At 39.9% G+C, this 27048-nt stretch overlaps 5 protein-coding genes across 6 annotated transcripts; 1 reads left to right on the forward strand and 4 right to left on the reverse strand.

Annotated features, from left to right (window-relative positions):
- Nucleotides 1–150: 150 nt before the first annotated feature.
- LOC103411172 (protease Do-like 9) lies at nt 151–3464 on the reverse strand. Its single transcript, XM_008349815.4, has 8 exons — nt 2588–3464; nt 2176–2375; nt 1702–2074; nt 1337–1569; nt 1071–1166; nt 914–964; nt 691–795; nt 151–579 (listed from the first exon to the last, which is right to left on the reverse strand). The coding sequence occupies exons 1-8, from the start codon at nt 3033–3035 to the stop codon at nt 412–414; spliced, it is 1674 nt and encodes a 557-aa protein (XP_008348037.2). The 5' UTR covers nt 3036–3464; the 3' UTR covers nt 151–411.
- A 3761-nt stretch (nt 3465–7225) lies between these two features.
- LOC103442276 (uncharacterized) lies at nt 7226–8670 on the forward strand. The gene has a single exon (XM_008381051.4). The coding sequence runs from the start codon at nt 7884–7886 to the stop codon at nt 8433–8435; it is 552 nt and encodes a 183-aa protein (XP_008379273.1). The 5' UTR covers nt 7226–7883; the 3' UTR covers nt 8436–8670.
- A 1155-nt stretch (nt 8671–9825) lies between these two features.
- On the reverse strand, nt 9826–11750 carry LOC103442770 (xyloglucan O-acetyltransferase 4-like). Its single transcript, XM_029107764.2, has 2 exons — nt 10779–11750; nt 9826–10709 (listed from the first exon to the last, which is right to left on the reverse strand). Exons 1-2 carry the CDS (start codon nt 10842–10844, stop codon nt 9975–9977), a joined length of 801 nt encoding a protein of 266 aa, XP_028963597.1. The 5' UTR covers nt 10845–11750; the 3' UTR covers nt 9826–9974.
- A 497-nt stretch (nt 11751–12247) lies between these two features.
- Nucleotides 12248–15196, reverse strand: LOC103442277 (xyloglucan O-acetyltransferase 4-like). Its single transcript, XM_008381052.4, has 3 exons — nt 14708–15196; nt 14325–14611; nt 12248–13266 (listed from the first exon to the last, which is right to left on the reverse strand). Exons 1-3 carry the CDS (start codon nt 15003–15005, stop codon nt 12490–12492), a joined length of 1362 nt encoding a protein of 453 aa, XP_008379274.2. The 5' UTR covers nt 15006–15196; the 3' UTR covers nt 12248–12489.
- Nucleotides 15197–17269: 2073 nt separating this feature from the next.
- On the reverse strand, nt 17270–25853 carry LOC103442278 (uncharacterized). 2 transcript variants are annotated; one of them, XR_530375.4, is made up of 6 exons: nt 25283–25853; nt 23756–24127; nt 21340–23683; nt 19256–21258; nt 18422–18715; nt 17270–17762 (listed from the first exon to the last, which is right to left on the reverse strand). XR_530375.4 is itself a non-coding variant. In XM_008381054.4 (5 exons), the coding sequence occupies exons 1-4, from the start codon at nt 25397–25399 to the stop codon at nt 19292–19294; spliced, it is 4800 nt and encodes a 1599-aa protein (XP_008379276.2). In that variant the 5' UTR covers nt 25400–25853; the 3' UTR covers nt 18064–18715; nt 19256–19291. The 2 variants fall into 2 exon arrangements, 1 of the variants encoding a protein (XP_008379276.2); XM_008381054.4 differs by lacking the exon at nt 17270–17762 and having other exon boundaries at nt 18064–18715.
- Between the last annotated feature and the right edge of the window lie 1195 nt (nt 25854–27048).

The following is a 27048-nucleotide window of genomic DNA, read 5'->3' on the forward strand; positions in this document are numbered from 1 at the left end:
CGATTTTCATTCTTGGAAGTCGCCTCATCTCGATGGACTCGATGTAACAACTAGCTCGAAATCAAGCTTTACAAGGTCATCCTAGACTTAGAGACTTGGAGAAGAGCTTGGGAGGGATCTGGACATGATTTGAGAGAGGATACTTTGAAGTTGTATGAAACTTTCTGATGTAATCTTTATTTCATAAAAATAATTTTACAATCCGAAATATGCTATTGTACAAGTGACATTGTTTCCTTTTACCCTTAATATTGCATATTCTCCGACTAAAAGTAAAAGTAAAGAACTCATCCCGTAATCTCACTACTCCGAGATTTGGTCGGGATAAGTTTTATACACGGTTCCTATAAGAGCATCCTCAAAATCATTTGTGTAAAAAGCTAGAGGTGAAGTGATCTTCTGCATTCGCTCTTAACTTTTCTCTAAGATCGTATCTCTAAGGTCATCGGCCATAGAGTTTACTTCCTCTAAAGCATTCTCTTTAGTCTTAAGATCATCAGACATGGATGATGATATGCAATGTGTTGTGAGGATATCCAGCATCGCTGCCTTGGCAGCTTTTGTTTGTAGAACAACCATCTGTGAGGGAAGTATGCAATTCACAATTCAGCCAACAAAAGAAAAATGCATAGGATGCATGCATATATTCATGTATTTGTGTGTGCGTGAGATAAAGAAACAGAAAAAGACCTGATTGTATTCAAGGCCAAACTTTAGGTACTCATCATCACAATTCTCAACCATGATAGCCAAGCTCTTCAGATTCTTCACAGGCATATCATTGAAACTAAGAACCTGCACATTTCGCAGAATAATTTACACAAGTGTATCAGATGTTATATCACCGATTCTTTTCACTGTCATTTGCTGCATCAGATAAAGAAAGGAAAAACGGAAAAGCTTAGTCTCTGACCTGATTGTTAACGATGTCCTCATATCCAATATTAATGTCAGCAACAAGTACCTAGCACAATTTTGCACAATGTTAGCCATAAAAATATAAAATCAGGGCAACAAGAACTTATGCTAATATGGAAAAGCATGAAAAAAATAGAATGCGAGAGAGAAACCTGAGAAACAACAACGAGCTGTTCATCAATAGACTGCGCCATTGCATGTAAATGCTTGTCCAACAGTTTAATTGGAACATCAAATATATTTCCAAACTGCAAATAAGTAGACACCGAGGTTAAGATTTAGCATGGTAAACAAATCTAATATGTTCACTTTACAATTTAACCTGGATGCATTAGGCAGAAACTAATAAACAAATAGATATTACAGTCTTAGAGAGAATGAGCACAGAAGAGAGAGAGAATTGGAAGTAAGGGCACACCTCAGAACGCAGATATGGAAGGGATACAGCTGTCAAAACAAATCCAGCAACGATATAATAGGAGGGAGGTTTTCCCTCAATGTGTGAAGGGATGAGCTCCTTGTGTTTTGCTAGTTTAATGCTAAACTCAAGTGTCTCTGAGTTACGAAGAACTTTTACTAGGGCATTGTCACCTATGTATTTTTCAGAGACAAGGTAACTGAAACCTATGCGCTCTCCATGCCTGAATGGAACTATAAAATTGATACAAACTGGTATTACTTCTGAATCATTTCATCTGCCACTCTTCTATACAGAGTAACCAACGGGTGCATGAGCGCAAAAGTGACTTGAAAACTAAGCAAACACACAAAGAGAAATTTTACCTGTGCCATCACTAGCAATGTTAACCCCATCAAAACTAAGAATAATATCAGATGGCTTTAGCAGTTGAGATTCTAGAGCTGTAGGTTCTAGCCTTCTAATTCGGATACCCTTTTGATCAGGTCTCATTCCCATTGACATACGAAGATCAGGATTCTCCATCTTTTGCCACTTAATCCCGAGAATTGGAAACCCTGTATATACGCCATTCTTCTCATAATCTTGAATAAAGTGCATAATAACTGGTACTGGTATAACGTAGCCTATATTTTCCGCATCTTCGTGTTTGAGGGACTGGAATGCAATTCCCACACATTCTCCCTTATCATTAAAGGCAGGCCCACCAGAGTTTCCAGAGTTGATTGCAGCATCTATCTGCAAAAAAGCATCCCAATTGACCGCAAAACACAAGTCAAGACTCGAAATCAGACATACAAAATTTCATTTTCATGTAAGAGACTATATAAGATAACCACCTGCATTCCCAGAAGCTCAGTAGAGCCATGGACATAAGGCAGTATCTCCATTCGCGACACAACTCCGCTTGTCACGGAGATTGTGTCGCCCCCAATCGGGTACCCAACAACAGTCACGGAATCTTGGAGTGCTGGTAAATCTCCAAACTCCACAGGTGAAATCCCTTCCCAGAACTCATCATCACTCACCGTAAGCATCGCTGAAAGTAAAGCATCAAACTTTAAATTGCAGCAAACTCAAAGAACAACTACGCAATTACAAATGCAAATGTAAAATCGTTGCATACAAAGAAGCATCACCAATTAACGAAAACCCGAAACTAAAATCGACAAAAAATGCAAACTTTAAACTGCATTCACCTCAAGAATTACATTGCAATTACAAAAGGCAAATGTAAAATTGTCTGCATACCGATATCGCATTCGGTTCCAATGGCCAACACGGTGGCCAAGTACTTGGTATCGGAGCCCCGTTTCTTGAGCTTGACCTGGGTATGGTGATCCACCGAATGCGCGTTGGTCAAAACCCTCCTGCCCCGAATCACAAACCCACTACTGCTGGAGCTGTACTGCTTCTTCCTCTGCCACGGAAGCGAGAAATTCGGCTCCGTGTGGACGCAGAACACCTTCACCACCGCGTCCATGGACGGGACAACTCTCCCCACCCTCTCCCACCTCGGCACCGTCATCAGCGGCTCCGAAACGACCGACAAATCGCTCCCACAAGTGCCGTTTTGGTCGGGGAGTCCGAAAGCCGATATCTTGATGGGCTCGGAGCTGAGGAGCCCGGTTGCGGGAGGGAGGGAAACGGCGTCGCTCACGGTGGCGGCGCTCGCGGGACTGATGTGTTGGATATGCATAGTGTTGGAACAAATGGTGGGTTATGTGTTTTGGGATTTTAGTCTTGATTATATAATGAAAAGGCTGGAAAAGGGGTGGTTTGGGTGGTTGGGTGGCGGTGGGTCGTCATAGAAAATGGGTTTTGTTCTTTTGGCCGACGGAGACTCGCTGGAGTCAACGGCGGCCTTCGTCGAAGCTGCGCCGTAAGAAAAACAGAGGGAGGAGTAGAGGACAAGAAAATGAAGGCGGACGGAAAAGCTTACGCGTCGCGGGAATTACATTACTGGGTTCACATAGCGGAAAGTGTTCAAGAGTGAACAAGGATTGTCTGCCTCTCTCATGGTCACGATTAAATCACATTTATATTACTATTTATTTTTATCTTATTATTTTTATAAAAAATAATATAAAATATTAACGTGATTTAACCGTAATCATACAAAACAAAAGAACATGGAAGAACATACAATCCTTGTCCTTCAAGAGTCTTCAGACTCATGAGTTCGTTGGCCAACAGGGCCTAAACCTTACGACACGCTTCCGCTGTTAATATTCTAGTCTACGAGAGTTGACTGAATCCATATCCTCACCGAGATTCGTAAATTATATTTGTTTATCGTACATCATGCTTGATTAGAAATTATTTTAAATATTTTTATTAAAAATTAAATACAAATAGTATCTGATAAAAACTGATATTATGTACAAATCTACATGATTCTTATCAGAAGAAGATCCTATTGGGATCTGGTACACCGATAAATTTGAATAATTTCTCAAATGTCGTAGTTTAGATTAAAGTAAATTAGAGTATCTTTCTTAAAGGTAGATGTGTTGATAAAAAATTATTTGTAAACTGCCATTGACCCGTTAAATAATTAAAATTGACTCACTAAACTATTTTTTGACAATTTAGACTTTGAAATATTGATATAAGCCAAGTACTCAATCACTGTCAGATTTGATAAAATTTCATCTATTTTTTCGTCAAATACTGGAACGACTTTACCCTTAAAAGTGAATTACGTGTTGGTCAAGTGTCATTATTTGACGAAAAAGTGGATAAAATTTCATTGAATTTGACAGTGAGGAGTTAATTGGTTAATTCAAATAGTTCAAGCGATTAACTTACCCAATTCTAGGGTTCGTTTGAAAAAAAAATGATTAAAAGCAATTTTAGAAAAAAAGTTTGTATTTTAAAATAACTTCAAGTACTTTCCAAATATTTACTTGCAATTTAATTAAGATTTGATTCTAAAAATATTTTCAACAAAAGCTTTCAATTATTTTAAACGCATGAGCCCCTAAAATTTTGAAAAGTGAAAACCCGTCCCATATGAAAACAAAAACAAAGGGAGGGAAGTCATCTGCAAATACTTGGAAAGCCGGTCATGATTCATGACACGAAACGACCAATGAATTGCTCCGAGCTTTTACTTTCCACGATGAAATGAAATATCTCCCTTCCTTTTACGAGTATTCTAAACTTAATCTATGGGGATAGCTCCTCTCTTAAGTCTTGAAGACTTGGTCTTCATCTACGGGAATACATAGCCCCTCTCTTAAGTCTAAGACTTTAAGACCTGAGGTCATCAGACATAGCTGAAGGCATGCAATGTGTAAGGAGGATATCAAGCGTTGCTGCCTTGGTAGTTTTCGTCTGTAGGACAACCATCTGCACCGAGAACAAAGCGACTCAGCCGCGGACGAGGATTGTCTGTCCTTCTTGTTCCCGTGCCCTCTCATGCCCTCCTGTTTGTGTTGTCACGGTTAAGTCACGTCAACATTTTATATTACTATTCATTTTTATCTTATTATCTCTATAAAAAAACAATATAAAATGTTGACATGGCTTAACCGTGACCACACAAAACAGGAGAGCACCGGAGGGCACAGGAACAAGGAGGGCAGACAATCCTTGTCCCCAAAAGAAAAGCACAAAGCCTGCATACACGGGTGGACAGAGGGAGATTAATCTGATTAGATTGATTGTATTCAATATTAATGTCAACAACAAGTACCTACAACAATTTTGAAAAAATGTAAGCCACCATAGCCATGAAACAACAACAACAAAGCCTTTTCCCACTAAGTAGCCATGAAAGCAGAGTAAAAACAACTTAGCCCTAAAACGGAAAGAATTTCAGTGACCCAAAACAAATGGTAATCCAAGGTTCAATGTGTCCCTAGTGGACTGCCAGGAATGTGCTGGAAGGTAGTGTGAGAGCTACAAATTATAACAAACCAGTATACAGTATATGCCCCGTTCGTCTCATAATCTTGAATGAAGTGCTTAATAACTGGTGTCGGTATGACATAGCCTATATTCTCAGCATCTTCATGTTTAAGAGACTGAAATGCGATACCACACATTTTCCCTTATCGTCGAAGGCAGGGCCACTGGAGCTTCCAGAGTTTATTAAAGCACCTATCTGCAAAAGGATTACAAAAGAAAGGAAACGAGGAAGCCACAACAGGTAAATAATCATGTATTTGTACGTAAGTAGGTAGCTAGATATGGTCGTAGAAGACAATGCCCAACAGAAATAACCTGCAGTCCTAGCTAGAAGCTCAGTCGATCCATGAACATAAGACAGTATCTCCGTACGTGACACAACACTACTTGTCACAGAGATTGTGTCACCCCCAATAGGGTAGCCCGCAACCGTCACAGCATCTTGTAGTGCGGGTAACTCTCCAAACTCCAGAGGTGAAGTTCCTTCCCAGAACTCATCATCGCTCACCGTAAGCATTGCTAAAAGCATCATGCAAAAGAAAAAAACGGAAAAGAACTATTCAACATAATAACTCACGAAAACAAAGCATCAACTTTTTCAAACCATATCAAATGAACCGAACTATAAAAAGGAAAAAAAAATTATATCACATTCATCAGATGTTTGGAAAACGAAATGCAAAACATGATACGTAATTGCTATGTTGCCCAGACAGAGACACGAAGACACGTAAAAGATTTCAAAAACTAAAACATGGATACAGCAAGGTTGCGGCAATTAATTTAAAGCGGTAATTTGGATCCTAATAAACTTCCGCCTTCAAACTAACTAAGTAATCTGCAATGTCAAGCTACTTCTCAGCTAAATCCTAATTGGCTACATAATTAACATCTTAAGAAAATAAACTCATAACGATCGGAGGTGGTGTCGCTCGTCGGGACTGAGACGGTGTCGTTTATGGCGGTGGAGTTGGTATCTTGGATGTCCATTGTGGCGATATCGGTGTCGTCAGCTTCTGGGGTTCCAGAATCGACGACTTCCATTTGTTTGAATCAGATACTGTAGCAGATGACGGAGGGGGAAGGAGACGTGAGAATTGGGCCCGAACTTATTTTCAGCCCACAACTAAAATTAGAGCTCAAGTGGGCTTCATACGTGGGTTGAATTAAGATGGGCTTCCTCCTTTTTGCATGAAAATTGAGAAGAAAAGTGTCATTACTTAATCATTTTCAATTAATTAAGATGTAAGTTTTACCCTTCTTTGGGCTAATCCTTTTGAAATTCACTCGTTAGGAGTCGGTAAACGAGAGGATGATCAACAGAGAAGCCCATCAATCTGTCGATCGGCAAGAACACTTCATACAAATAAGGTTGTCTCGCTACACCAAGTGGTAGGATGACCGTCAACCGCTGATCAAGTCGATATTATGTGACAATATACTGGTTAAATATTGGTCATTAGATAACTAACTGACCAATACTAATCATTTCATAATTTTTTTTTAAGGAATCTCCACACATGGCAGCAAGTGATTGACTTGTCACTTAGCTAATACAAAGCTTTGGTTATCCCACCTTTGGCCCAAGCATTCACGGACACGTGTCACTACCATACTCAGAGCCAGAACACCTCATGTCGAAGAGGAAGGAAGCTCCGCTATTTCCACCTTTATAGAAATGGATTCCTATTCTCATGATCACAACATACTTAGCCAAAACTTTGCGAATTTGCTAACTCAAGCATTGAAGGCTTTCGATTAGTATCACATTGACGTTCTCAGTACTTATTATATTCGATCTTATCGTAAATTCCAGTCATCTCTCACTTAAAATTTATGTTATTACTTTAACAATTTAATATCGTACATCAGTATTGAACATACAAGTCAAAACTAAAGAATACACCTTTTGCACTCTTTTTACCACCACTCATGCATTTTCTTATTTTAACTACTTTATCTCCTTCATTGTGTGCAATCAATCAATCTTTTTCCTTGTATTAATAAAGCAATTTTCCCAACGTATCTCTCTACTTTTAGACTTCAATTTTGAAAGAGTTGAAGGAGTTGAAAAAGTTGAAGTCTTGATAAACTTGAAGAAGCCAACCACCAAAAAACAGGTGACCTTGCACCCTCCTCCTCCTCAACCGTCGGTGCAAGGCTCCTCTTCCCTTCTATCTCCCACTTTATCTTATTCATCACTGTAATTTCCGAACAAACAAAAATCGTAGCTTAGCTGCTACAGAGCCTCTTCGGAAACCTTTTTCGAGCTTTCCCTTTGATTTTTTATTGCCCCTTTATTCCCTCTGTCTCTCTCTGATTGAAACTTTAAACCACCATTTCACATATTTTAAAATCTCATCTCTTTCACTTTTTGTTCCCCATTTCTGATTTCAATTCTCAGGCTTTTTTCGACCCCAATCTCTCTTGGGTAGTTCTTGTTTTGTGATATTTTCTTGAATCTGTAGTTTTTTTCTTTGAAATTTTGGTTCTTGCAATTCTGGGTCACTTCGATTTCAGTTTAACTTTCACTTTTGATATCTGGGCAATCTGAGATCTCAGTTTCTGAAACTGGGTTGTGCTGATTTCGGTCCAATTCGATTGCTTTCCGTCGAATTTCAATCCCAAGGCAATGTCACAGGGCTATGCAATCGAGCTTTATTTCGATCCAGCCCTCGAAAACCAGGTCTTGAAGGCTTGGAACGTGCTCGCCCGCCGTCAGATTAGTACCCAGCTCATCGAAATCGAATCACGACCGCACATCACGCTCTTCTCAAGCCCCTTCGTCGAACCCGCGAAGCTCGAAAACGTGATCAGAGCCTTCGCCTCCAAGCAAGAGCCTCTGGCCTTGTCCTTTTCTTCGATTGGGAGCCTCCCAAATGACAACAACGTCCTGTTTCTGTCGCCAACTCCGTCGGTTTCGTTGCTGCAGTTTCAGTCTCAATTGTGCGAGATAATGAAGAAGGAAGGTGTTGAAATTGGGGAGGAGTATCGCACTGACTGTTGGCTTCCTTACTGTGCTGTTGCTCAGGAAGTGCCCAAGACTCGAATGGCGGAAGCCTTTTGCGTGTTGAGGGACTTGAAGTTGCCGGTTGCAGGGTATGCCATGGATATTGGATTGGTGGAGTTTTCGCCGGTTCGCGAGCTGTTCTCGTTTGTGCTAGGTAACACAGTGGAAGCATGAGATTTCAGAGCAATGCTTACGTGTTAATCTACAGTTTTAGTTGTTGTTTAATGCATATGTGTTACCTTTTGATGTTAGTGTAGATTACTGTCTATGGTACCACTTAGTGTAGTTACAGATTTTGAATTTGATGTTTTTCGAATTGGATAGTTTCATTTTATCTTCCTCTTGGATTGATACTGTGTTTTGTTCATGTTGATTATGTTTCAAAATACATAAAACTGTTCCAAAAATATCCGAGCTTGCGTGGTTTTGGAGTATTGATTCGAAGAGTGAACATCTTATTATGTTGGCTCTAATGTTTCTACCATATCAAAGATGGTAAATTTGATCAAGAGTGTGCCGGTCCCCATTGGTTTAGGTTATAAACTTCTACTGGCGTACGTTTCAGCTGTTATATGGCGTACGTTTCAGCTGTTATATGTTTTTTCCTGATGTAGACTTATGAAGAATATCTTCCATAGACTGATTAGGTCATGTATCTTTGAATAACTTGGATCCTATGCCCCACGCTGGTTAGTCATCTACCTTGCTTTACTAGTTATCTAGAGCCTTGGTTTTTTTAGCTCATAAAATATCACCTTCATCTGCTGAAGGCATGCATACGCTGTGTGTGAGCACCGGGGCATAGGTTACAAACTTCTACTGGCGTACGTTTCAGCTGTGTTATATGTTTTTTTTGTGATGTAGGCTTATGAAGGATGTCTTCTATAGACTGATTAGATCATGTGTCCTTGAATAACTTGGACCCTATGCCCCAGCCGGTTAGTTTATCGACCTTGCTTTGCTAGTTATGGTTTTTTTAGCTCGTTAAAATATCACCTTCATCTGCTGAAGGCGTGTGTATGCTGTGTGTGCACTGCAGATATCTGTTAGACTACTCTCACTTTTGTAATGCTTCTACTCTAGTAATTTGAAACTCACTGCATAGTTTTAAAATTCCGCTTTCCGATTGTGCACTCTGTATTGAAACAAGGCTGGTCCTGTATCAATTAACTGTAGAACCTTAGTGTCGGTTTGCAATTTTTTGTTCCAGAGAAATCTGAAACCTATCAGCTTCAACAATCTAGCTGTGGTTTGTGGTAATCATCCTTATCAGACTCTTCTCTCTGTGATTGAGCCAAGAGTTCTTCTAGGGCTTTGCTGTACTGTTGACTGAAGTTGGCCTTTCCTTCTGTGTGCACGAGTAAGGATTTGAAATTTATGTCCTGGGTTATGTATGTTTGTTGTTGACGACTAACATTCACAGAGTTTCTGTCCATGTCACTTGTTAGTCGTCGAAAAACACTAAGACTCCAGCTTACTTGTTGATTGGAGCTGGGAAGTTACAGTGATAGTACTATGAGGGATAGCTCTAGGTTGTCATAATACGTAAGTATGGTATATAGGATAGAGCATCGGGGCATAGATTGTATTCGATTAACATTTACTTTACAACTGATTATTCTTAAAGCACGTCATAAGTATTACTTTAAAAAGCTACAACGATGCCAAATTGGGCCTAAGATACTACGCCTCCCTTGATTTTGATAATTTCCATCAGAAAATGGTTCCAGTAATCAATAGGGCCTGGCATGCACCAATGCACGCAATCGTTGTAACCGTCCATCCACTTGTTCCAGTGAGCTCCGAGGTGCCCGTCCGGCTCATAAACATGGCCCTGGTTACATCCAAAACCCTAAACGTCTTTCCCTGCACTTCCCCTTCTTTTCTTGCTCTTTCAATTTCCTCAACCTGAATGCTCCTCAGTTCCCAATCCGAACGTCCCAAATCAATGTCTGCCTCGCTCAAAGGACTCATTTGATTGCAGTACCCACTGGTGTTCCAAACGCCACCCTCAAAATGTGCCGGTGTAAATGTCCTCAACAAGGTCAGGAGGCCTCCCTTGCAGTACTTGCAATCCATGATATACTTGAATGCAGTTCGAAACGCCAAGTGAACGATGTGGCTACCGTTGTAATTGGTGACATTAGGTTCACCGCAGTAGAAGCATCCAATGAGGTTGCCACCTTGGTGCAGGTACATAATCCGGTTAAACCAATGCCCTGCTGAGAATATAGCGTAGTCTAAATCCGGGAGGTGTTCTGCCCATTTCTCGTCGACTTTGTCTAGTTGCAAATCGAAAATGCTGGATCCTTTACCATTAACCATCCTCTCTTCTGCAGCAATGAGAAATTTGGACCATAATTTCATAAGGGTGAAGTCATGTTGTGGAAAGTACCATGTCGTGAAGTGATCTTCGAAATCCTTGTAAATGTCTTTAGGGGATTCCTCCTGCAAGTTAATGTCGTAAATCATCGAAGAAACCACACATAAAACACAAGCATCCGAGTTTGAACTGACCTGTGACAAGAGGCAGAGCAGAAACTCAAAATGGTTCTGCGCAACAGAGTCGCCGATAACAGCCATTTTCTTTCCACGAACGATTTCCAAAAATGTCTTTGGATCGAACCACGGAACCTCGCTGTTGTCCGGCTTCCATCTCCAGTTAAGAAAATCCTTGTCTATTCTACCATATTTGAAACAATTCCTTGATTCAGGAATAGTGGCACAGCTTGTATTGGTGTAGATTGGCCCTCTCAGTTCTGGAACCCAGTGACCTTAAATAGGTCACACCTCTCTTCTACAGAAACCAAAAATTGCAATATCTTTTAGAACCCCACCGAAAGAAAATCACAAGTCGTTTGATAACCAATTCGTTTTTAGTTTTTACGCTAAAGAAAATGTGTATAGAAGAAGAAGGAACGATGAAGTAGAAGAAAGGTGGAAGAAATGCAAAAGGAATAACACATGATGAAAAATAAAAACCAAAAAATTGGACTTTCAAGTTTTTGTGTTAATATAAACTCCTGCACTTCTCTCCCGCCTCCCTTTCTCCCACCATGTCCCTACACCCTTCTCCCTTCATCATTCCTCCCATATATTTTCGCTCCATCTCTAGCACAAGAAACGAAAACTAAAAACAAAATGGTAATCAAACGGACTCTAAAATAAATCAAATTTTAAAAGAGAAAAGAACAATTGGATTTGGAGAATAAAGTAAGAAGAAGATGAAAATGGTGGCTATGGCTAGAGATGCGAAGAAAGGAGCCGATCTGCTCATGACTTTCTGTCTGTCTGTCTCAGAGAGAGAGAGAGTGTGTGTGTGTGTGTGTGAGGGAGGGAGGGAGGTAGGGAGAAGAGAGAGAGAGAGAGAGAGAGAGTCTTGATTATAATTAAGGGGCAGGCAATGCAGATTCTGTATTAATTAAATTTTGATTGCATGGATTGTGGGAGATTTGGATGCCTTGTCTGCTCTTCATACCCTAACATCCGCCAAAGAAGTATTAGTAAAAGATAAATTTGAACCACATTATTGTTAGTTTATTGTGAAGCTAAACCCTCACATTCTCCCTTAGTATAGATAATATCGTTCGTAAAAAAAAAATGTTGGTATTTACCCAGGAAAAATATAACAATAAAGCTACTTGGTTCTAAGAAATCAAAATCTAAGCCACCGTTAATGCAGATAGGTAGCACAGAGCACAAGACCCGAATTTTGGACATTATCATCCGACAACCTACTTACAACTACCAGGAACATGACACGTTTTTAAATTCCAAGCACATATTATATATAAAAATTTGACCTATCAGTTGGAAATGCTCTTAAAATACCTTGAACTAGAGCATCTAGAATTTTTATTTTTATTTAAGCGATATTCTAAAATAATCTGAAATATGGAGAGAATTTATCAAGGTCTGAAGAATATCTGACACAATCTTAACGTTGCCAAACAACCTCTATATATGACAAACACTTTGTGCTCAAATTGATAAAAGATCAATGGTATTCAATTTTTTTTCCTTTTCATCTGTTGTACATTGGCAAATTGGTAGTAAAAATCTCACATTCGGAATATTATGCAACTCACTTGACATACTATATCTCTGAGCTAAAATTATTATACGCCCATGTAAGAAAACCAAAATTAAAAAATAGGTATAATAAACTATTAAGTATGGATTTGTATGAATGTTTGTACTAAGTTCTAAGTAAACCCTAAACCCTCAACTAAGAAACTAATCCTCCCTCGTTTCGGATAATCTCCATCAAAAAATGGTTCCAGTAATCAACAGGGCCTGGCATGCACCAATGCACACAGTCGTTGTAACCCTTCATCCACTTGTTTCCCCAGTGAACTCCCGGGTGCCCATCCGGTCTCATAAGCATTGCCCTCGTTATATCCAAAACCCTAAACCTCCTCCCCTCCATCTCCCCTTCTTTTTTTGCTCTTTCAAACTCCTCAACCTGAATGCTCCTCAGTTCCCAATCAAAACGTCCCAAATCGATTTCCCCCTCGCTCAAAGGACTTGTTCGGTTGCAGTATCCCCCGGTGTTCCAAGCCCCGCCTTCAAAATGTGCCGGCGCAAATGTCCTCAACAAGGTCAAGAGGCCTCCCTTGCAGTTTTTGCAATCATTTATGTACTTGAATATAGCTCGAAAAGCCATGCGCAAGGCTTGGCTGTTGTTGTATTCGGTGACATTAGGTTCGTTACAGTAAACACATCCGGTAAGTTTGTCACCTTCGTGTAGGTACATTAGACGAAAAAACCAATGCCCGGCTGAGAATATAGCGTAGTCTAATTCCGGGAGCTGTTCTGCCCATTTATCGTCGACCTTGTCTAGTAGCAAATCAAAAACGCCAGATCCTGAACCGTTAACCATCCTCTCCTCTGCAGCTATGAGATATTTGGACCATAATTTCATGAGGGTGAAGTCGTACTGAGGAAAGTACCATATCCTGAACCGGTCATCGGAATACTTGTAAATGTCTTTAGGGTTTTCCTCCTGCAAGATTAATAGGAATAATATTAGGGTTTAGAAAATCTTTGTACATGCTCCTGAAGCGTAATCTATGTCATTTCAACTTATTTGAATAAAGAACTATTGCAAATGTGGCATGTCAATATAGCAAGGCACTACTCTACTGTAAAAGGAGTGGTCTTGACTATGATGACACCCTTGGAGCCTGAATGCTTCACGGGTCCCATTCACATGGCGAGACAAAAATGTTAATTTGTTACATGGCTTTGTCCCGCTCCATTGCCATCCCTAGTACTGTTAAGAACACCTAATTAAGTAGCTTATAATCGCCACCGTATAGAATGAATGAACATTGTTGCAAAGATAGTATCCCCTCTAAACTCTGAACCACTACGATTGCTTGTCATCACTCCAAAAATGAGACGAGCACGAAAGGTAATGATCTGCATACATGGCATTTGTGGCACTGTGACATTGTGACGTTGCTTCAAAGCATAAAGCACCAAGCAAAGTTATCACAATGTTTCTAAACTCGAGTACAAAGTGAACAGACACACTATCCTAATCAATTGACATAATCCGCATCTGAAAACTATTATTGCTATTATGTTAGTGAAATCACATGGTACGTTGCTGTCATTTGTGTTGCAATTGATGTCATTTATTATGTTATGAATGGTTTACGTGTATAACATCGTTGCAAATTATATTGTTTAATGTTTATCCACTGGTATTCGGATTATTCTTCCCTAAGTTTCAGATTTCAGGTCATGCAAAACTGTCACACTGAAAAATAAAACTCTAATAAAGCAACGAAGATCTGGATTAGGCCAGCCGGTCAAGACATTACACTAAGTTAGAATTTCGTGTAAAATTCCTTTTTTCGGTAGGTATAAAAAAGGTCGTACTCAGTGCACAAGGCTCCCGCTTTACGCAAGGTCTGGGAGAGGTGAATGTCGGTTAGCCTTACCTCCATTTTATGGAGAGGCTGCTCCATTTTTTCGGTAGGTATAAATTAGAGTAAATTAGAACATCAGATTAGATAAACATATATCAAATCAAATATCAAAATATGAACTGACCTGTGACAAGAGGCAGAGAAGAGACTCGACATGGTTCCTGGCGACAGAGTCGCCGATGAACGCCATTTTCTTTCCCCGAACAATTTCCAAAAACGTTTTCGGGTCAAACCGCGGAAGCTCGCACTTGTCCGGTTTCCATCTCCAATTCAGAAAATCCCTGTCTCTCCTTCCATTTCTGAAACAATTTTTTGATTCCGGAATCGTGGCGCAGCTCGAATTCGTGTACATTGCTCCTCTCAAATCCGGAATCCAATGACCCTTGAACAAATCACACTCCTCCTCCTTCTCTACAAAATTCAAACTTTTCAGAAAATGATCCAAATTAAAAATAAAAAAAAAAAAAAAAAAAGAATTGGGTTTTGTTTGTGACAAGAAAAAGTTACTTGGTGGGGGTAGGAGCTTGATGTTAGTGCGATCAGGGGCTTGATTTTCTTTCTGTGCTGCATGAATGGATGTCTGGTTTTGAACAGAATTGAGATCGTTAAGGCCCTGTTTGGGAGAAATTAAAAAAGGGTTCGGAGAATAGAGTAGGAACAAGCTAAAAATGGTGGCAGTGGCTAGAAACGTGACCAAGAAAGGTGCCAATCTGCTCATGTTATTATTATGGCCTCTCTCCCTGTTGGGGTAGTTGTGGGATTTTTCTGGGAAAAAAGTACAAAAACTCATGACTGTCGGAAACATATAGAAGAGAGAGAGAGAGAGAGAGAGAGAGAGAGAGAGGGAGAGAGAGAGAGGAGAACCTATGAAGAAGAAATTATAAGGGGTAGAGAGTGCAGAAACTGTATTCACATCATTAGAGAAAAGGGAACGTGCCTTGTGAGAGAGCCAAAGAGGCTCTTTTTTTCTTACTTCCCCTTTAGGTTTTCTGCTTGCTCATGATGAGCTTGTACTTTCCTTTTATTTTCCTCTTTGAATTGAGCTAATTACAAAATACACCTCCAGTTTTAGGTCAAGGTCAAAAACCACACAACGTTTCAAATGTTTGTAGTTTCGGTTTTATCACATTACGTCATAAAGTATTAAAAGTTTCACAATTCAGGTAGAAAAAAAACTCCATGCCTACTCCGTAAACAGTATATGAACTATTAGACCGTAAGACACAAAAATACCTTGAAAAATAACTTGAATTGTTAACGTGTGGTTGTGCTTTGTAATTAGGGTTTTCCACAAAAGAATGGCAGTTCGGAAATCAAGAGATAAGAAGAGATGGCTTTATGTGGAAAGTAACGTCCGCCGTGAGATTAAATCACGCGGCAAACCATGCAAATGAGTAACTGAAATGGAGAGAGAGAGAGAAAGAGCATGCATGTGCCCTTAATGCTCGGCGCAATCTAATTCCACCCACAAATTTCACTTTCTGTCGACACTAATTTACAAATCGATGACAAAAGTGACCGATCATGTGCGCTACGCGGCAAAAACCCAATCGAGTTTTGTGAGTGGGTGAGTCCCATTCCCATATGACCCTCCTTCTTAAGAAGAAATTTTTAATTGTGACGGGAATACAAATGGTACATCACGTGTTTTAATAGAAGTGATGAGAAATTTTATTTTTTAAGTTATTAACTTTTTAGCATATATATCTCATCATTTATATAGTAATACATGTTGTACCACCCCGTGTACCCATCACATTGAAAAATATCTCCTCCTTAAGGGGGTTTGAAAATTTCAAAATTTTTGTGGTTCAAGACTATGTCTATGACTATCCGATCCGATGTTGTTGCATTGCATGAGATGAGATGAGATCTTAATCATTTATATATACCTTTATTTTTTATTTATAGAGGATATTACTACTTTAAGTTAGCTTATGAGGATGAAAATGATTTAAATTTGAAACCCAATGAGCAATAAGTCAAAGAAACCCTTATCGTCCAGAGCGATATACAACTAACATTTTCTCCGGTTTTATCTTACATGAGTTGGGATTTTTTTTCCCCTTCTTTAAAAACACCAATTCAAATTAAGGAAGCATTCAAAGTCATCATTCATGCTAATGAGAGATTTCTCAGTGTCCGGATAACACGTCTCAATACACCAAGTGTCATAATATAAGTGACTGGATACTTGAAAAAAATTCTAACCACCTGTAATATGACGCTGGGTATACCAGACCATGTTCCCGTCACACTGAAAATTTTCTCCTTTTTAATAATCATATTTTAAACTTCATATGACTTTGGTTCCTCGTATTAATGGCAAGGAATATATTATGGTAAATAAAATTAAATAATTACATAATTAAGGATACCCCACAATTTTATACTAATGCAAAACACAAACAAAATCAATTGTAAACATTAGGTGCAATGAGAAGGATCTCACATTCATGCTACTTATGACTAGCCGGTCGGTCCAATCATTTATTATGAACACATTAACAACTATCATCGTGTTATCGATATCGCGTCAATATGTTTTGGTCAATTGTATAAAAACATATTATGTCAATTTTCTTATTAGCGGTCAAGACAAGCTAATTGGTCGGGAGGTGTGTGACCCACCTTGCTTATCTTTTTTTGTTGGGCACTTGGGTTCGATCGCATCTAGTGGTCCATTCGAAACCTTAACCGTTCACACGACACGACAGGTGTCTCCAGTTTATGCAATTAAATAAAAGCGACATGTGTTTTGTTAAATTTGTAACCCCAATCCCAGACACTGACATTTGAAACTTTTCTTCTGGAAAGGGATCTTGTCATTCTCAGCAACTCATTCGGGTTCTTAAAATTTGATTAAACGGTTACAAATAAAGACTCATTATAAAAGTTAAAATAAATTTAACCGTTCGATTAAATTTAAAAAATCCGGATTGTTTGATGGGAAGGACTTGATGAAAAGAATCCAGAGATGATCCCTTTCCCTTTCTTCTTAAGAGAGTTGTTCTTAAAGAGAGAGGATACCGAAAATCCTTCAACCACATCCATTCATCGTGCTACCAGTTTTCGTCAGGTACTGTTTATATTTAATTTTCAATAAAAAAACTTTACAATGATATCTGACCACACACGATATAGAATGAACAAATATAATTTGAGAATCTTCGACGATGTAGGATGAACAAATATAATTTGAAAATCTTCGGGATCGCACAAAAAGAATCCGGCAAGAATCCTCACTTGTCCTTAACGCTACTTCGATACTGAAATCTGATAAACGTGTCCTGCACTAACAGTTCGCTTACTTTTTCAGATAAATTTTTTTACGGTCTCCTCCGGTGTATGGCATGCACCGCATGAATAAATTGTTGACGCAATAACTTTGAAGACATTTTCCGCCACAAGAGGGATGAATCCAAGTCAATACATTTCATCACGACGCAACGCTGCTCCGTGGCTGCAAACGGCGTGATCGCATAAAGGCTTGTACAAACAACTAGCAAATCGGGGCAGTTCCAAAACAAGTGATTCTCCGGCGAACAGAAAAAAAAATGATCTGCATTCACATCACGGAACTGAATTCTTCAAGCGAGAAACAGAACAACATTGTTACAAAGATTTTGGAATGCACAACGATGCAGTGAAGGGTAAAAAAATGAGCTAATTGCACGTTCACCGTCTACCCATAATCTTTACGATTACGCTGCAACCGGAGTTACCAGAATTACAATTCGCAGTACAGGTACAAGAAGATAACACAAAATTATACCCACCATGCACAACAGAATTTAGGGAGTACCGATTCGTCGTCAAAAATGCAAAAACTATATAAAACCCTGTCAGCAGCACCATGGAAATTTCACAAACGAGTCAAATGGCATTTCGTAATACAAATGAATCAAATGCGGCAAAGGTGAAGTTTCTGTCCAACAATCTCTAGGTTTGCCCAAGACTCTGGTTATAACTTATAATACAAAGGGGAAGGAAAAAAAAAACCAATACGGTGACGGCCTGTGCAAATTTCCATAACCAGAATGTGATAAGATAACAAAATTCGGCAGTCCTGACTAAGTAATAACTATATATGTAACAACTGGAGAAGAGAAAAAAAATTAATGACAGAATACATGACGACCTTGGCCTGGCCTGAGAGTTCATACAACCAATCTCCCCAATAAATTATGATCGAGTAAGGATCGGGATTGCAATGTGTACCTGAACTGGCACAAGTCCAAATATTGAGCACCAATGTCACGGCTTTAGGCAGTGCGTCGAGGATGCTTTCCAAGAGTTAGATATCTACACAGAAAAACTTGTCTGCAGTGGCTATCAGAGCAGATTCAGTTAAAAGAACTGCTTCCAGGACCCCAGGGGGCTTTCCAAAGTTAAGAGGTGGTACAGACTGGTGTTCCGTGCAATGAACGCATGCACCTGCCCTTTATCATTTTTTACTGTTCATGTGAACAACTTGTCAACTCCTGTACGTTTCCTAGGCGAAACCCCGAAGTGCTGCAAGAAAGAAACGAGAAAGGCTCACCATTAGGAAGAGAATGTTCAAAGAAGAGTTATATCAAAACATATTAAAAACCAAAAACCCAACCAACAAAAGCAGATGTATGAAAGTTTCCAAATTTGGAACGGATGGAAACTCAATTTCAATTCTCCTCTTATTATGATGGGAAACTCAGGTTTCAGATTACAAGTTGCAGTTAAGACAAGGTCATATTCCGCTAATCCTTGAGGAGAAGACCATTTTATGAAAAATAAACAGAATAAGAATTTAACTGAAAATTTGAAAACAATTTTAAAATTAAAAGAAACTTTAGCAGGATCAAATCCAATGCTTCGATTGAGGACAAATCATAATTTAACTGATTGTAATCATAAGGGAATGGAAAAAGATATCTCTAGGGACGAAGGGCATCAATTCAATTTAATTACTGCAGTAGTAACTGTAGTGACACCATCCAAGGGTTTCCTTGCTTGTTTAAGGAAATAAAGAACTTGAATACATTGATAACTAGGATCTGAAAGGCTAGAAAAGCTCACCAAGCCATGACAGGTTTGCTGCATTGTGCCACAATTCTACTGCCATGAAGGCTGCTTATAGCTAACTCGATCAACAGCATCCAATCCACTATCAGGTTCCTTTCTCTTCAATGCACCTCCCACCTGAAACAACTTTAACTGTTCCTCTACCGGACCTTGTGAACTGGGAACAGAAAGCTGCCCCGTTCCCAAAGGTAACCTATCATCTCTCCGTTCTATTTCTGTAGCTCCAGGCCCGGCATTAAGATCAAGACCCTGACTACCCCATTTCCTACCATCAAGGCCAACATTACTGCTACCACTGGGAAGGCTCATCATATAGGGTCTCGGGTAAGGGGATGAAACTACACCACCAGGTCCCACCATCTGCGAGGGCATGGGGGGAAAGCAAAGTGCTCCACCAGATGATGAATCCATATATGCAGTAGAACCAGAAAAGGGGCCCGATGACAAAGGAAAACTGGTTTCAAAAGGAAACCCTGGATATTGAAATGTGGTAGCAGGAGGAAATGGCACAGCAGTTGAGGACGAAAGCACTGGCCTCCTGTAGATTTCAGGACCAAATGCAGCATTACCAGTGGGAGGACATAAAACTCTCTGAGACCCAGCAGCAGCACCGTAACTCTGCTCACACCTGCCAGGGAACATTGGCGGGACTGTGATGGCAGAATATGAGTTTCCTGGAGGGAACCATGCCGAAAAGTTCCCAAAATCAGGGTTGTTTATTCTTAAACCATGAACAGGAGTACGAGGCGGCATACTGGTTTTTAAATGCTGGGTGCAAGGAGCTGTGTCAGTGCCAACTTCATCAAGGCCTGGCCCATTGTTTAAATCGAAGTCTCTGGAGTCGTTGACCGCACCATTAGATAGTCCACCGGATAATGATGACCTACCGGGCAAAGGAGGAATATCCAACCTATAACTGTTGCTTACAAGCGGCCCAATATCAGGACTCTCATCCACTCTATTCAAATCAAGATCAAGCCCTCCAGAGCCCCGATCACGAGATCCAGACTTTACATCCGAGTTTTGAACAACTTCCTCATAAACTCTCTGATCAGGCACATTCAAGTCAAAGTCCAATGGAGGGCGGACTTGTTTGGTGGAAGCAGTATCAACAATAGGTGCATCCGTTGTATTGGGAGATGCTTCTACATTCCTTCGGGGTTCTGCAGGTCGGAATGCACTGGTGGTTGAAGATCCCTTCCATCCAAGTTCACCCGTACTCCGCATCAGGTTTTCAGGAGGGACAAATGAACCTTTGGCCGGTGCTACTACAGTAATTGATGCAGGGAAGCTCCCTGACATGGAAGACATTTGAAAAGGTAAAGGGCAAGGAAAATGAACAGAGGACGAAGTTCCAGGATCTCCTGCTTTAACAAACTCTGGTTGGCTCCCATCATCAACAGGAAAGCCCTCATTCAAATCAAAGTCCAGCTTTACAGCAGTACCTGATGCCGAGGAAACTTGCCGCTCCTCCGTCTCCCCTGATTCAATAACTTCTGACTTACACTTACTAGACTTGTCATGCTGCTCATTTTCTTTAACAGATATTGATGGTGACTCTGCCTTCGAAACCGGTTGATCGGAACAGTGAACAAAAGCCTCGTTTCTTTCTGTAGTATCCTGAGCAAAATCTCTGCTGTTCTGCGAAAATGGAACAGAACTATCCGGTGTCTCTTTCTCTGGCTGTGCAGTGTGACCGGAAGCCTTAATGTCATCTGTCTGTTCATCCATAAACTCCACATGTAAAGTGTTTCCAGAACCAGAACATAGAACAGCATCCTCACTCTTCCCCTCTCTGGAATCTGAGTGGATTCCTTCGACGACAGATGATTTCTGCTCTGTCAGTATAGCACTATTCGAATCCTTTTTTAAATCATGGTTCTCGCCAGCCAATTGAGAGGATGAGCAAGTAGATATTTCAATGTCCTGTTCAACTTTTGCACTCCCAGAGGCTGCTTCAGACACAACTGGTGTACTGCTCCTGACAGTTCTTTCATCTGCACAAAGAACAACCAAATCGTCATCAGAAAAGGAAGATAACACTTTTATCTTATAGTCAGAAATGCTGCTACTGTTACCATTAGAAGCCTCCAATTTTCCTTGCTCATGAGACTGGTTAGATCCTTCAGCCTCCAAATGACCCTCTTTTCTAGCACATGAAAGTGGCTCTAATGCTGAAGCGTCACATGACTCACCAGGCTTCACATCATCCCTCAAGGATTGACCATCAGTATTTTGTTTCTTATTTGAAGAACAATTCAAATTTGCATTACACTCAGCTGTTCTATCCCCGCACCCAGATGAAGCAACTTTAACATCAGCAAAACCATTAGTTGGCAGGTGGGTAAGAGAGTGTCTTGTTTCATTCTTACCTCGCAATGAGTCACGTCCACTGCCCAGCTCAGTAGCACCACTATTGACCGCTCCATTAGGTTGACATTGAATGTCAGCAATTTCTTTGCCCAGTTGTTTCAACTTGGCATCATCTTCTGAGTATGATCTCTCAGGCACAGGAGAATTCCTCCCAGGAGAACCTGATGGTGACACATTCTCAGATTTGGACATTTCTCCAGCAGCCACGCTAGCTAGCAAATTCATCCCAACATCATCACTAGGTGAAGCAGCACCACTACTTTCAGAAAACTTCACACAGCTTTCAACTAACGCATTCATGGAGCTTAACGATGCTTCATATGATTTTCCTGTCCTTAAAGTGACTTTTGACGAGGAACCAGTAGCCTTTGATGCTTCTGTTTGTTTTTCACCATCTTCACCACCCCTATTTTGTTCGCTGCCTATAGTTGGCACATTGCCATCTTCAGAACCAGATGATCCCTCTTTGCTGTGAAATGCATCTGAGTTAACATCTGCTGTGCTATTACCGTGCAAGGCATCACTTCTGTGCTTAGATTTTTGGTCATGGTTGTCATGCTTTTCAGCAGGAGGAGACCCTCTGTTAACAGGATCTTCAAAAGAACCTCCCGAGGTACCACGAGCAGGACTCCTACCAGTGTTTGGCAATCTGACAATCAGCCGGTTGTTTCCATGGTCAACCATGGGCACTTCAGGAAGCTTCTCATAGGATACTCCTACTGTTGAAGCCTTTTCAGAAGTCAAATTTCTATTGAGGGTACAAGCTTTTCCTGGCCCTGATTCCTTCTTAACTCCTGAGGCAGTAGACCCATTAAGGCCATTGCTTGATTTCCGATGGCGAGAAGAACTGCCAGAAATTTTGCTCGCACTAACTGAACCAGCAGACGAGCTCCTTGCATCTTCCCTATATAAAGAACCCACTGTCCTCGCATGATCACTTGACTGGCTGTTGTTCTGAGACTGGCTAGAACTGCTGCTTCTTTCCTCCTTAATTGGTGTCAATGGAAGATCTGAAGCTCCGGCACCTAACGTTCTGAAATTCTGGTCCCTTGAGAGATTGCCGGATGATATACTCAACAATTTCGTTGATCCAGGTGAACCAGAAGATTTAGAAACTGTTTCTCCACAGCCAAGTTTAATCTGAGGAGTTTTAGACACAGAAGGTTGCATAGTAGAACTTTTTGTGCCAACCTCAGATGAACTTCCAATTTTTCTGCTCCCTACATGAGAAACTTCTGAAGATGCATGCTTCGTAGGCCAGGAAACACCACCACGACTAGATCCAGTCTTTGTCTCATTCAAATTCATCTCAGCTTCAACACGTTTCTTCCACATATCAACTAAACTTCTAGCTTTCTTCTGGATTTCAGAGTTTCTGTAAGTGCGTAAATTATTCACAGATTTGCCAACATTACAAGTCTGCAGCGCATGAAGATTCACAGGAACCTTCTCCAGTGCACGAAGTAAGGCAAAAAGAAATTCCTCAGCGGATTTATCACTTTCTTTTGGGCTACTACCATCACCAAGTTTTCCCTTGTGAACTTCTTGGAGCCATTCATCCAACACACACAAACCCTTGCGTTGTACAAATTGCCCAAGGCAATCCAACCTATCAGTAACTGCTATCACATCAACAAGCATTCTTCGGCCAGCCAAATCTATTTTCTTATCAGCACTTTCAGCTTTCATAAGTTGGACAAACTTCTCAACCCCCTGTGTGTCTAGTAGTCCTCCTTTGTCTGTTATTTTTCCAAGCTCAGACTTTAGCATATTTTCAGGTCTGGACTGACCAGACTCTCCATCCTCTATTTTAACTAAACGTTCTCGTTTGGCAGGTTCAGAGCCCTGATCTCCTCGTTCCCTCTTTTTTCCTTTAACCTGCGAAGAAAAGGGGGATGTGCTATTCTGTAAACTATCTGAACCAGATTTTATCTGTGGTGTTGATGACGGAGTATTCAAGGGTTTCGGAGAACGACCTCCCGACTGCACTGCCCCATGCATTTCTAGTCTTGTCTTGTCTAATAGCTGATCTACTTCTTCCTGTCGTTCCTGCAGTTTAAAGAATAATCACTACAAATCTGAATCATGAGCATAGACAATGAATAAGTAGTGAATACTCACATTAATAAAGTCTTTGTCAGTTAACCACCATAAACAATTGTTCTCAGTATCATACACTCGTCTGCACACAAATGAGGATATCCCTGAAGGAAGTTCAACACCTTTACGAAGGAATGCGACTTTACACGGATGGAGTAACGATGCAGCAGGTATCTCATCCTTGTGAAAGGAGTAAAAGACCTCGTTTGGGGCAGCTTCTAGCGAGACCCCTTTGGAAAGCTTTACATCAGCAGGTCGATAAAGCCAATTTACACCTAAACATAGACGTTCCTCCTTGTCTAATATTAGCCTACGAATTATTCCAATAAAAGGTGGGGAATCCTGGGGTGGCTTGAAAAGTGCACAGTCGCCAACACAAATTTTGCGTCCATCCTATACAACAAGGGAAAGATCTCATCAAGCTTAAGAAATACTAAGTAAAGTTTGACTGTATTTAGATACAATAGAAATCATACAGAAAAATGGATAGACAAGAGAACGTTAACATGTATTCAGCAAACAGAACAAGAAAACACAGCAAAATAGTTTCAGATATGAAGCTATAGTTGAGGCAATATAGAAGCATCAGGACTCATACAAATGAAGGTCAATTCTTAAACAAAAAACATAGATACATCTCAGACAAACCATAAAATTTAACACAAAGTGAAGTTCCTTAAATCATTCCTCCCAATCGTATCCCACTAAGTGAGTAAGTGGGGTCGGCCGTAAGGATCCTAGAACACTCGGTTTTGCACCAAGTCTTCCATTAGCTCCAGGTCCATGTCTTTTCTGAGAGCCTCTTTCCAAGTCTTCCTAGGTTTTCCTCTACCCTTTTCCAAAAAGTTTTTTTAAGAAACTGAAACCAAGCTAATTCTAAAGAATAGACAATCTGAAATTAAGGAAGCTTATAAGACAAAATATAATTCCAAAGCACTCAATCAATTACGTTCTATCAGAATCAACGAGAGAGAAAAACAAAGTACAAAAAAGAAAAATCCCGCTTTCTTTGTCAGTTACTCTATCATGCACATCCACAGGCTTCAGCTAATCCATCTAAGCAACCAAAAAAGGAACAATTATAAACACGCAATCCGATGTGAGGTAGTAACCGAAATTCAAACCCAACAAATTCATCCATGAGATAAACAGGACAGACATATGAAGTCCAGGTAACAAGAGGAATACATTAAATTCACATATACGTATGAATGGTTAATTAACCACATAAAAAAGGTTTGTTTCTTCCTATCAAAAGGGAGCCAGATAATCGCAAGATGGAAAATTTAAAAATAAATAAATACCCAATACCCAATTGGAGGACAAATTAACCAAGAGAAATCAAAACCCACGAAAATTCGAGAAACCGGAAGAGTAATTTTACCAAAGGAAGGGTGTAACAAAATCCAAAACGACGACAAACGAAATTAAAGTAATTAATAACATAATAGCCGTAACAAAGGCTCAAGTTAATCGAAAACCAGCATAAATTGACCGAAAAAACAACAAAAAGAAATAAAATCGCTCGGAGAAGGTGAAATTATATACTTTGGAGAAGGAATCGGTTGCGGTAGAATGGTCGGAAGCTACAGTCGTGGCGTTGGAATGAGGGACAGGCCACATGTGCCGACGGCGTATCGACTTCTCAGCTGGCGAACCATGCATAGCCCTCCATCTCGGTTTTCAATTCGCGAGCAATCGATCCCACAATCGTCCACCTTGATATGAAACATCAATCCGGAGTCGAATTCAACAGCAAGAACCCTAGATTCTCGAAATTCGGAGGGGGAGAGGGGAGAGGGGGGAGGGGATAAAACCCTAGATCAAGCCGCGGGTCTTCGATTGGGTGGGGGTTGAAACGATTCGGGGAAGCCTAGGGCTTAGGTGGCGGGGATTTAACCATGGGTCGGGTCAGAGAGATTTAAGGATTTCGGATCGAGAACGAGGGAAGGTAATTTCAATCGGCGGAATCCAGAGAGATTTCGTGCGAGGAGCTCGGGATGAGCGAGAAAGTGAGGAGAGAGAGAGAAGGAGAGATTTGGTACGCACGACGAAACAGGTGAGAGAGAAGGAAAAAATAAAGAAAAAGAAAAAGAAATGAAAGGAAAATGGTTTTGGGGCCGAGAAAACGCCAGTTTTGCAAAGCTAATGCTTGATGGAGACAACAAGGACGACGTCGTTTCGGGCCTGCACAAGTTAATTTTCAACAGGAGGCAGATTGTCTGCGCTCAAGATGTGCTTCTCATCTCCTCCTCTCATTCTATTTGTACGGTCACGGTTAAGCTAAGTCAATATTTTATATTCTTATTATTTTTTATCTTATTATTTCTATAACAAAATTAATATAAAATATTGACATGACTTAATTGTGACCGCACAAAATATAAATGAATGAAAAGGATTCCCAAGCAGACAATCTGCTTCCATTTTCAATATGGTGTGTTATTTAATAGGTTCTCAAAATTCCATATTTCCAATTATGTACTTATATTTATATATATATATATATATATATATATATGAATTAATGACATTTAATATTCATATCCTTCTGTTGAAAAAACCCACAAAGTGCATATGAAGTCTTTTAACAAATTTCTAAATTTTCACCTATAAAAAATTTACTTGCTAGTAATTTTAGCATTTTGGTGAAAGACTAGCAAGCAAATGGTTTAATATAAGAAAACTAATGAAAAAAATCCCTAAAAATTTTGAGTTTTAATCAAAATGACAAAAAGTTGTTGTAAGTGAATGGTATTAAAAGTGATTTTTTAGCAAAGTTCTAAAAAACGTTAGGCGCTAATCAGGCGGCGGGCTGGTGCCTAGCACCTAGGCAAATTTAGCTAAATTTCTTATATATCTGGTAAATAAATGCATATTGACACTTACAAAAAATTATACTTGTATGAAATCTATGGATAAGAGAATAAAAGAATGAAAAAATGAAAAAAAAAATCAACAAGTCCAAAATTTAAAAACATATTAAGCATATATGCCATATAACCATAGTGAGGAGTATTGTAGGATGACATATGTACAATAAGTTCACAATTTGAAACCACATAAAATGCAAAATAGGAGGAAAATAAGGAAATATAGTTATGTAGATAGGATTTTTTTTTTTAATTTCAAAAAAAAAAAAAAAAAACCGCCTAGAGCCCAGCTGATTTTCCAACTGATTTGCAAGAAAACGACTCGGGTCACCACCGCCTAATGCCTAGGCCATTTTTTAGAACACTAATTTTTAGAGTAAAAATATTTTTTTTCGTTAAAATGAACAGTACCATAAGTGTTTCGTTAAAACTCCCTTAAAT

This window comes from Malus domestica, chromosome 09 (genome assembly GCF_042453785.1).
Source record: "Malus domestica chromosome 09, GDT2T_hap1".
Classification (NCBI taxonomy): Eukaryota; Viridiplantae; Streptophyta; class Magnoliopsida; order Rosales; family Rosaceae; genus Malus; species Malus domestica.

Excerpts from the sequence above, each read along its gene's own strand:
- LOC103442276 (XM_008381051.4), top strand. The coding sequence starts at position 7,884 with ATGTCACAGGGCTATGCAATCGAGCTTTATTTCGATCCAGCCCTCGAA.
- LOC103442770 (XM_029107764.2), bottom strand. The coding sequence starts at position 10,844 with ATGGCTGTTATCGGCGACTCTGTTGCGCAGAACCATTTTGAGTTTCTG. Across the intron at positions 10,710-10,778 it reads TGCTCTGCCTCTTGTCACAG|GAGGAATCCCCTAAAGACAT; the intron begins GTCAGTTCAAAC and ends ATTAACTTGCAG.
- LOC103442278 (XM_008381054.4), bottom strand. The coding sequence starts at position 25,399 with ATGCATGGTTCGCCAGCTGAGAAGTCGATACGCCGTCGGCACATGTGG. Across the intron at positions 24,128-25,282 it reads CAACCGATTCCTTCTCCAAA|GATGGACGCAAAATTTGTGT; the intron begins GTATATAATTTC and ends CTTGTTGTATAG. Across the intron at positions 23,684-23,755 it reads CTGACAAAGACTTTATTAAT|GAACGACAGGAAGAAGTAGA; the intron begins GTGAGTATTCAC and ends TTTAAACTGCAG.
- LOC103411172 (XM_008349815.4), bottom strand. The coding sequence starts at position 3,035 with ATGCATATCCAACACATCAGTCCCGCGAGCGCCGCCACCGTGAGCGAC. Across the intron at positions 1,570-1,701 it reads CATTGCTAGTGATGGCACAG|TTCCATTCAGGCATGGAGAG; the intron begins GTAAAATTTCTC and ends TCAATTTTATAG. Across the intron at positions 580-690 it reads TTGGCCTTGAATACAATCAG|ATGGTTGTTCTACAAACAAA; the intron begins GTCTTTTTCTGT and ends CTTCCCTCACAG.
- LOC103442277 (XM_008381052.4), bottom strand. The coding sequence starts at position 15,005 with ATGTTTCCGACAGTCATGAGTTTTTGTACTTTTTTCCCAGAAAAATCC. Across the intron at positions 14,612-14,707 it reads CAAGCTCCTACCCCCACCAA|AGAAGGAGGAGGAGTGTGAT; the intron begins GTAACTTTTTCT and ends TGAATTTTGTAG. Across the intron at positions 13,267-14,324 it reads TTCTCTGCCTCTTGTCACAG|GAGGAAAACCCTAAAGACAT; the intron begins GTCAGTTCATAT and ends TTAATCTTGCAG.